The 10,488-nt window shown below is 49.4% G+C and overlaps 1 protein-coding gene across 1 annotated transcript; it reads left to right on the plus strand.

Annotated features, from left to right (window-relative positions):
- The first annotated feature begins 304 nt into the window (after window positions 1-304).
- On the plus strand, window positions 305-9,423 carry LOC311370782 (transforming growth factor beta-3 proprotein-like). Its single transcript, XM_084489092.1, has 7 exons — window positions 305-1,114; window positions 4,162-4,325; window positions 6,566-6,695; window positions 6,969-7,076; window positions 7,353-7,521; window positions 8,037-8,190; window positions 8,580-9,423. Exons 1-7 carry the CDS (start codon window positions 769-771, stop codon window positions 8,736-8,738), a joined length of 1,230 nt encoding a protein of 409 aa, XP_084345218.1. The 5' UTR covers window positions 305-768; the 3' UTR covers window positions 8,739-9,423.
- The last annotated feature ends 1,065 nt before the right edge of the window (window positions 9,424-10,488 follow it).

Below are 10,488 nucleotides of genomic sequence, written 5' to 3' on the forward strand. Positions count from 1 at the left end.
CATGAAAAAAAAAATGATTTTGGGGTTCCAAGAATTTAAAAAGAACGTAACCTGACCTACAGTTTACCCCTGAAACGGCTGTAATGTCACGTTGGATGTTTGTTGCATGAGTAGTGGAACGCACAACTTTTTTTTCCTCTCTCTCTCTTTTTGAGAGACTTCCACTCTTCTGGGACGTCCTGCGGTCCCTCCTCCATCCCCTCCTCCACCCCCCACCAGAGGAGCGTCAGTCAGTCCACTGGTATAAAAACACACGCTCAGGGTCCCACAGCCCACCTCTGCAGAGTGACAGCCCCCCGGACCCCCTCACTCCGAGTCAACCTCCACACTGTCACTGCCAGCCTGTTCGTTCATGAGAAAGAAACGGAAGAAACTAAAGAAAGATGTCTAAGTGCTGGACCACGTAAGAGTAGGGGCTGCTGTTAGGACGATGGAAAACCTGTTGAGGCGCACGGCACGTTTTGAATGGATATTATGTCCCGGGGAATGGTATAGGCCTGTAGGATGTGTAGGGATTGGTGATTTCGTCTTGCCGGACTTTTGAGTTGAATAATGTCTGCAGGGCGAACGTTTAACTGGATTTCTGCTGATAACACAGAAGGGAAAACGCGAACGAAAAGCAACAAGGTACGCGATCTCCATCCAGTGAGAAGTGTCTCGTTTACAACCAAACAGCAGCGTGTCTAATTTGGCGTCCAGAATCATTGACGCGAACCCTGTAAATCCCAACATTAACAGTGTTGGCCAAAACCAAATGCAGAGAAAAAGATGCATCTGGGTAAAGCCGTTCTGTTCGTCCTGCTGCTCAACTGCGTGACGCTGAGTCTGTCCCTGTCGACCTGCGCCACAGTGGACATCGACCATGTGAAGAGGAAGAGGGTCGAGGCGATCCGGGGCCAGATCCTGAGCAAACTGAGGCTGACCAGTCCACCCCAGTCCCTCGGACCCAGCAACGTGCCCTATCAGATCCAGGCGCTGTACAACAGCACCAGGGAGCTACTGGAGGAGCTGGGCCGGGACCGCCAGCAGAGCTGTGGCCAGGACAACACGGAGACCGAGTACTACGCCAAGGAGATCTATAAATTCAACGTGGTCTCTGGACTTCCCGAGAACAGTGAGTAGTGTGGCAGCATCGCTTCCGCCGGGTTGGTTGCGCAGCGTAATTACGCGCAAGATAGGTAGCGCGAGTGCCAAGTGCCAAATTGGTTGTAAAAATGTGAAACATCAATGTTTCAAGCTGTTCATCGTCCCTTTCTGTTGAATGAACCGCAATATAGGCTGTAGATCATTGTATTCCAAACGAAATGTAATCTCTACATTTATTTTAAGTTCCTGGAAATATTGCCGATCTTTCATTTATTTACTCTCACATTTTGTCTGTCTACAACGAGGTTAGTCTCTCTCTCTCTCTCTCTCTCTCTCTCTCTCTCTCTCTCTCTCTCTCTCTCTCTCTCTCTCTCTCTCTCTCTCTCTCTCTCTCTCTCTCTCTCTCTCTCTCTCTCTCTCTCTCTCTCTCTCTCTCTCTCTCTCTCTCCCCCCCCCCCCCCCCCCTCCGTGCGGACCTTGTCCCTCTCCCCAGATGTTCCCGTATCCGTTCCAGTTGTTAGCCTCAAATGAGAGGGACATCTGCCCGGACGGATGAGGGGGGTGGGGGGGGGGGGGGGGGGGGGGTCTCGGAGACGGGGACTAGGAAAAGTTAACGGAGGTGGACAGGAAAATGGAGCTGAGGCAAGGGGCTCCTGATTAGGGGAAACTCCCTTCTCTCCCTTTTTCTTCTCCTTTTCTCTTAATTGTGTGTGTGCTTATAGAGGGGGGAGGGGGGGATTGGGGGGGCGCTGGTTGATGAATATATCTCGAGTGGAGGAACGACTGCGGGTGAACATTCTGGAAAGAGTGCGAGGCAACGCGCTCGCTGCTTATTTTACTGTGGTCGGGGTGAAACCGTTGAGTGAGCTGGACAATATAAACATAGTAAAATATTATTGAGGAAATACTTTCCCTCTTTTATTGGCTGCTTGGCAACGCGAGCTGAGCTTCCCCCAAACCACATTATTCAATATCGCAACAGTCAACATCCCCAGCATTATCTAGTCAGTCCCCCGTTTGGGTTGACCACCGTGAACCTCATGGTTGTATCCGCTTATTTACAACGGATTCGGAGATAGTTCGGTCTGCGGGACAGTATGGCCTTATTTACATTTAAATGTAAACACAAAGTAGACTCTATTTTCTGAGTTTTTCCATGTTGAGCAGGTAGGGGTGAGGCATCTTGCCCAGGGATGGCAGAAGACTCAAGCTATTGGGATTTGAACCCAGAACCTTCTGGCTTGGCGACCCCATGCCAAAGCACTGCACCAGGCCTATAGTTTGGCCTGGTTGTGTGTCTTGTTGACTACCTTTTGGCTACTCTGTGCTTTTCAAGGGCAATGGTGCACTCATGCCTGCACAGAGTCTTATACAACCGTTACAACATGGGAATTCATACAAGATGGCCCGACTGAGTCACACTTGAATGGTATGAATGTTACTGTGTGTGTGTGTGTGTGTGTGTGTGTGTGTGTGTGTGTGTGTGTGTGTGTGTGTGTGTGTGTGTGTGGACCTGGGCCTGGCCCAAGCCGATTGCATCACCTCCTCTCCGGACTTAAACAGGTTGTTTTGCTGTTTGTTTTCATGTTCTCTTCTGGAACATATGAGCATATGAACTGTACACCATTTCAAACATAAGGAACATATGATGAGACTCAAGTCATTTAAACTGTTCACATGCGAGCTTGGACTTTAGTGTCACTGTCACATTGGCACAGAGTAAATGTCAACACTACATCGGTTCAGTGTTTTTAACACACTTCGGACTACTCCCTAGTTTCTACCCCAAACTGCCACTGGAGGCTCAAACAAGAAGGGGTTTGAGTGTCAAAGTCTGGGCCATGCATGTGTTCACACAAACGTCGCCGTATTTAACCCTGCGGGGAGAGGGGGAGAGCACACATGTGACGACAACTTCCTTCTGATCTCCGGACGCAGGACACTTTTAAAAACACAGTATTCTGGAACAAGTCCAGTGACGTCCCCACTCTCCTCCCGCGGTTACATTACCCGTCGAGGCTGGAGAACACGACAGTGGGTCGGCTAACCGGTGACCCACGACCTGGGGGCCAACTGTGAAAGCCTGATGAGGTACAAACATAGCGGAAAACGAGAGACTGGGATTGTCACTGGGGTTTGAAGTAATAGCAAAGGGAATTTGTAATTACAAATGTTATTTGTAATTGCACTCACTTGTTCGGCATTGTTTGACAGGAGAGGTGGTGGTCAGGGAGGGATATGTTGTATCGGCCGCAAACGCAAACTCATAGAACTGAAAGTATTAGAAACAACTTTCTAAACAAGGTTTAGATTTATCCATTTGTTATTATTATCATCGGTGAACGGTGCCATGTTTTAGTAACAGGGCGCACCCTGTGATTTGTGGTATTAGATGTTGTTTCTGTGGCCAACCACATTATGTGTGTCAGTTCATTCAGCTTGTTGTGGTCCACTTCTTTTTGTAGCGTTGTGTGTTCCTGTGTTGACTGTGTGTGCATCCAACTCAATGATGACATTGGTTCACTCAAAGACAAACTTCTCGTCGGAGCGTATCCATGACGACCCTTTTTGTTTCAGAATCATAAGTTCACGTTCTCAGGGGTGCAGAATCACTGGAACACTCCATTCATAGTTTTGTTTTGTTTTTCGGAAATTGAGGAAATTGAATTACAGAACCTTTTTCCGATTAGAAAACTTCCCTTTTGCTTCAGAATATAATCAAATATTATATTATTCTAATATAATTGACTAGGCCTTAGTCGATATTGCATCCTGTTTCACATCACGCAAGCCTTTGCGTGATGTGAAACTCGAAAAAAGGTTGACATGTAGAGCTCATGCTTCAGGCTCAAAGGAGAGTTGAAATCCAAAATGCCGTCGTTATGTTTGCTTCAGCTCGAAAGAGCAGCAGTTAAACTTGATGTGTTATGCACAAGATCCCCCCCAGGGGACAGACCTTTCAACGGACCAACTCATCTCTTATTTCCCACCACCAAACCAAAACGAGAAGACACCTAACAAAACGACCCATCTCAATAAAGGTCTCTTGACTGTTCTGTGGTCCCTTTGTCGCAGACGACCTTCCCTCCTGCCCCAAGGGCATCACCTCCAAAGTGTTCCGCTTCAACGTGTCCGCCATGGAGAGGAACGCCACCAACCTCTTCCGGGCCGAGTTCAGGGCCCTGCGCGTCCCAAACCCCAGCGCCAGGAGGAACGAACAGAGGATAGAGCTCTACCAGGTGTGTAAAGGTACCGTCTCCACCGCCCTCCTACCCAGTACCAGTCATTCCCCTTCTACAGGGGCAGCATGTAGCGCAGGACATAGAGCAGGTTGGCTGGTAACCGGAGGGTTGCTAGCTCGATCCCAGGCTCCTCCGAGTGTCGAGGTGTCCCTGACCAAGACACCTCACCCTAACTGCTCCCGACGAGCTGGCTGTCGCCTTGCATGGCTGACACCGCCGTCAGTGTGTGAATGAATGGTGGTGAATGTCAGGCAATATTGTAAAGCGCTTTGGGTGGCCTCTGGTTACAAAAAAGCGCTATATAAATTAGGGATGCACCGAAATTTCAGCCACTGAAAATTTTCGGCCGAAAATGGCCCAAAAGCGCATTTTCGGCTTTTGGCCGAAACACTTTTATCACCGAAACAACACGGCCGAAACAGGAAATTGTGATGACGCAAACAAAAACCGTGGCCAGCACACGCTTGTCTGGATAAGCGCCTCTGCGCCAACATGTCTGCGGTGTGGGCATATTTCCATATATCTGAAAAAGACTAAATGTAGTAATCTAGAGAACCAGTTACAACCTTGTTTTCATCCAAACAAGCTGTCTTTAGCGACGGCTCGCTATGAGACAGCTTCTATGAGCTGTCGGCTATCAGCCGCGAGTTTAGGGACCGTCCGCAAAGTGCCGACAGCTTCTATGAGCTGTCGGCTATCATCCGCGAGCTTAGGGACCGTCTGCAAAGTGCAAAACGGAAAACGGTGTTGTTGTTTTTTCAGTGCTAAATAAATATTTTTATACTTTTAATAATTGTAATTGATTTATTCTTTGAATTCCAATGCCTTGATTTTAGTGAGGTTAGTACACAGTCATAGCTATAAATGCAATGGTAGGCCTACTAATAATTGGCATAATAATTTTTTTCGGTGTTTCGGTTTTCGGTTTTCGGTTTTCGGCCTTGGTTTCCTCATTTTCGGTTTTCGGTTTCGGCCAAGAATTTTCATTTCGGTGCATCCCTAATATAAATGCCATTTGCCATTGTCATTTCTCAGACACTTTCATCCAAAGTGACTATGTGAGTGGTGTGTAGGGAGGCTGAGGACCATCAAAGCATTTGATCGCATCACAGGATCTAGCATGAATAAAACAACAGCAGAACAGAGGTAGCTTGTGAGACGCCAGATGCTTTCATATGGGATTATTCAAACGTCTTGGCTGAAGCTTCTGCATAAAACTGGAGGTTGGGTGACTTCGCTTTTTTAGGGAGGGTTTGTCACAGTGGTAAGGGTACAGTTTTTCTATAGCTAAGCAACATACATTTCTTCACACAATTTGGTGGGAAGATCTTGTGTTCTTGTGAAGTTAAAGTTAAAGAGATCCTTTAGTATCCCAGATGGTCAGTTGGGGCAGAACATAAAATCAACGGTAAACTATAAGGTCACATACATGAAACACAATGGTATAAAGTGGAGAAGGAAAGGAGAACCAGATTGTGGTTCCTGGGATGGTGAGGTATCAGACTTCACATCTAGTGCAACCCAAGCAGCATTGCAGAAAGCGTTTTGGGACTCTAAAGTAAATCCACTACATCCTAATCAAACCACATTAAGGTTGTGAAATATATGATATGTCCATATGGTTATCATAAAGGGTCTGTGTGTAAACCGTGGCTGGGAACGATTGCTTGCCATGTATGAAGTCTGTAAAAAAAGAAAAAGGTTTAATGACTTCCAGTGCAAGTTCTCAGTCCAACCACTATTCATCAGCTAAAACACCATCTACAGATGCTCCTGGCTCGTACAGTGCATTCAGTAAGAGAGGAATGTATTAAAAGTAAATGTCTGACTTGTCCGATGAGAAATGACTCCTTATTGGCCTAAGGTGTGGTCAATTGAAATGGGCGGCAATAACCAGCAGTGCTTTTCTAACCAGTGGCACACTCAAAGCGCTTTACAATATCACCTAACATTCACCCATTCATACACAGATTCACACACTGCGGTGACAGCCTGCGGTGACAGCCACGCAAGGCGACAGCCAGCTCGTCGGGAGCAGTTAGGGTTAGGCGCCTCGCTCGGGGACACCTCGACACTCTAGAGGCTAGGAGGAGCTGGGGATCGAACCCCGCTCTACCCTCCTGAGCCACATATCACGTTTCGTCCGCGGCCACCACCACACGCTACCACTCCCTGTTTACACGGACCGCTCCGGCGTGAGCCTCAACGAGTGACGGGGCTCCCGGTTTGTGTTTCAGATCCTGCGGCCAAACGAGCACATCGGGAAGCAGCGCTACATCGGCGCTAAGAATGTCCTCACCAGGGGAACCCCGGAGTGGGTGTCCTTTGACGTCACCGAGACGGTGCGGGAGTGGCTCATGAAGAGAGGTGAGACCGCAAGCCACCGCCAGACACCACACTGCCGTCGCTAGGAACATCCCTTCTGCCCGTCTGCTCCCTACAACCATCTCCCCCGGTTCTTGCTAAATCGTCCCGTCTGGGTTTGATGAAAGTGTGGACATGGGAGATGTCTTGCGGTATTCTTGTTGTGCTTCGAGATGAACAATAAGTACTTTTCTCCAGAGGGAAAGAAGCGGTCTCTTTTTGGAGACGACGATGTTCATGTGTTGTTCTTCCGTGATGTGATTTGTTTCCTCCAAGGAACCAACCTGGGGCTGGAGATCAGCGTGCACTGCCCGTGCCACACCTTCAACCCCAATGGTGACATCAACGACAATGTGTATGAGGTCCTGGAGGTCAAGTTCAAAGGTGAGGAAGCAGACACTCGTTTGTCCTCATTCAAGCTCTGATGAGAAACCACTTTACACTCGCCTAACAAGGCGAAAGCCAGCTCGTCAGCAGCAGTTAGGGTGAGGTGTCTTGCTCAGGGACACCTCGACACTCAGCTAGGAGGAACCAGGGGATCAAACTAGCAACCTTCCGGTTACCAGCCAACCCCGCTCCACCTCCTGAGCCACGTGCCGCCTTAAAACTCTTGACCCTCAAGTGGGGGCCACCTGACCTGATGGTTTGCTGTGTCCCCAGGGGCCGAGGGGGACCACGAGGAGCAGCGGCCCACGGACCCCGACCGGCCTAAGAGGCAGAAGGATCTGTACCTGCCCCACCTCATCCTCATGATGATCCCCCCCCACCGCCTGGAGAACCAGTCCCACCGCCGCCGCAAGAGAGCCCTGGACACCAACTACTGCTTCACGTGAGACAGCCAAGTGCTCACTACACGACTATCACTGCCACTGCTACTAAAACCGCTAGCACCACTGCTACTATTACTACTACCACCATCGCTAATACTTAGTACTACTCCTGCTGCTACTACAACAAACAGTACATTGTGTGAGGAGACAACGCGTAAAAGGTGAGAGTAGAGATTTGGTTCAACCTGTACTGTGTCCCTTTTTCTGCTGCAGCTTTGTACACAAAACAATAATGCAACAACAAAGTTCAGTTCAGTGGCGAAGGCAACAGTCGGCCATTTTATCGGAACACCAACATTCTGTGATCCCTGGTGCACCTACTTTGAGTTTCACCCTCTGGGTTTAGAACCACTTCCGTCTGAAACGTTGTAATCTCTCACAAGCACAAGCAACTAGAGAGGACGGGACAGGAATTTTGGATCCCGGTCGCAAAACACAAAGGCTGTGGGAACCACGGCGATCAATGGTCCTGGTGGTGACTGACCGCGTGGGCCTTGTGCTTTCCCACCAACAGCAACGTGGAGGAGAACTGCTGCGTGCGCCGGCTCTACATCGACTTCCGCCAGGACCTGGACTGGAAGTGGATCCACGAGCCCAAGGGGTACTACGCCAACTACTGCTCCGGGCCCTGCCCCTACCTGAGGAGCTCCGACACCACCCACAGCACAGTGAGTGGAGTGCCCCCCCCCCCCCGCCCCCCCCACACACACACACACACACACACACACACACACACACACACCACCCATGCGCACCACCACATTGAATACATTCGTTAAGTGGGCTCTTGATGATACGATGGGTTATTCATGAAGGAGAAAGTGTGTAATGAACACACAATGCTGGGAATTTTAAAGAAAGGAAAGAGCAGACTGTTGCAGTTTTTGCATCATAGATGTAGTCAGGGCTTCGGTCAGGGTGTACATTTCCAATCGGGCATCCTTTTGATTGTCTGTCAAGCCTTTAATAGCCACCAATGAAATCCACCACTTAAAAACACTTGGTCGATCAACCATTGTGTGTTGCGTAAACCCTCCCTCTACTTCTCTGCCCCCAGCTGCTCAGCCTGTACAACACCCTGAACCCCGAGGCCTCAGCCTCACCCTGCTGCGTACCCCAGGACCTGGAGCCCCTCACCATCCTGTACTACTCCGGCCGGACCCCCAAAGTGGAGCAGCTCTCCAACATGATCGTCAAGTCCTGCAAATGCAGCTGAGGGCTGCACCGCAGTACGCCCACCGTAGGACTCCACGCCCAGCAGTAGTAGTAGTAGTAGTAGTAATGGACTGCATTCATACAGCGCTTCTCTAACCCGTGGCCACTCAAAGCGCTTTACAATATTGCCCAACATTCACCCGTTCATTGCACACATTCACACAACACAGACGGCGTTGTCAACGTCGGGAGCAGTTAGGGTGAGGTGTCTTGCTCAGGGACACCTCGACACTCAGCTAGGAGGAGCCGGGGATCGAACTTGCAGCCTTCCGGTTACCAGCCAACCCGCTCTACCTCCTGAGCCACATGTAGTAGTAGTAGTAGTAGTAGTAGTAGTAGTAGTAGTAGTAGTAGTATCGCATTCGCATTGACTCTACCCAAGTCTCGTCGCCCAACGGACCCGTCGCCAATATACAGAAGGACCAAACATGGACCGACCAAAACCAACCCAACCCCTTCCTCCCTCGTCTTTTTCAGTGTTTGTTGCTACGATGGACTCTATTGTTGTTGTTGTTGTTGTAAGCCCATGTGGCTTCAGTTTGACCACCACTCTGAGGAACCCCTGCTGTTGCTAAAGATGATGCAGGAGGTCTCGCTGAAACGCCTCTCGATTTTCTTAGTTTTTTTTTTCGCCATTATGTCACGCCATTTGGACGATTCTAGCTGTTGGATAACAGAGGACTCAATCCTGGGGAGTTACACAATATGGTAGATGAATGGAAGTGGCGGGGGGGTTGGGGGGTTGGGGGGTTGGGGAGTTGGGGGTGGGGGGGGGGGGGGGGGGGGCATTTTAATAGTATCGGTGACAGTTGGGATATTCTTTTTCCACAATTACGGCTGTAATTTTCCATCTGCCTGCGAGTCTCCCACACATCGTGGAGGCCCTGGGCTGCGCTGCCTAAAGCCTGGAGAAAAGATTGAGTCTTTCCCAGGCCTGGGAAACAGCCCCATGTTCTTCGTCACTAAACACACTATAGGCTGCCGGTCGCACGCGACGGTCAGACGTTGTGTTTAAATGCTGTATGTCTCAAATCCGTTTTTTTTTTTCCTTTTGCAAAAAAAAACGAAACGGTGGGCATTATCTTCAGACACGAAAGAGCAAGCAAGAGAGCGAGAGACTCTGCTGCTGTATCCAAAAGCCATAGCTGTGGTCAGGGGGAAAAGGGGGGGCGGTGTGGGGTGGGCTGGGAGGGGGAGGGAAGGGGGGGTGAGGGGGGGGGGCGAGTGCTGTGAGTGCCTGTTGGATTTGCAATGGAAAGTCAATGAGCTAAAGTAGGAGCCAACTGTATTATTTTGTGTTTTTTTTTGTTCTTTCTTTTGGTGGAGGGGGCCAGTCCGAAATGACCCTTCTGTTGTTGTTGTTGTCGTTGTTGTTTTTGATGTTGATTTTGCGTCTAAAAGAAGGGATGGAAGAGGCGTTGAGGAGGACAGGAAGTGGATGGGCGATGGACAGTAGCCATGACGATGGCGGGGAACACACCGCCGTTCACTGAGCTGTGCGCTCGTCCCTGATTGGACCTTGCTGTTCTCTGCGGGACGCCGAATACGATATGCTGGAAAATGTTACGCAAGCCATCTTTTCACAAGACTTTTGTACTTTTTGATTTACCGCAACAGCGGTTGGTTTTTGCTCCTGTTCCAGAGCGTGACTTTGACCCCCTGACGAGATTGTTATTTTTTCGCTGAAATTGATTTTTTGACATTTGTATCGTGTAATGTTTCTCGTCTGTGTGACGATCCCATATGTTACG

The sequence above is a fragment of the Micromesistius poutassou genome, assembly GCF_964030765.1.
Source record: "Micromesistius poutassou genome assembly, contig: SCAFFOLD_1279, whole genome shotgun sequence".
NCBI lineage: Eukaryota > Metazoa > Chordata > Actinopteri > Gadiformes > Gadidae > Micromesistius > Micromesistius poutassou.

Bases quoted from the DNA above. Each gene is read 5' to 3' on its own strand.
- LOC311370782 (XM_084489092.1), top strand. From the start codon at position 769: ATGCATCTGGGTAAAGCCGTTCTGTTCGTCCTGCTGCTCAACTGCGTG. The intron at 6,696-6,968 runs GTGAGACCGCAA...GTTTCCTCCAAG, and splicing joins GGAGTGGCTCATGAAGAGAG to GAACCAACCTGGGGCTGGAG. The intron at 8,191-8,579 runs GTGAGTGGAGTG...CTCTGCCCCCAG, and splicing joins CCGACACCACCCACAGCACA to CTGCTCAGCCTGTACAACAC.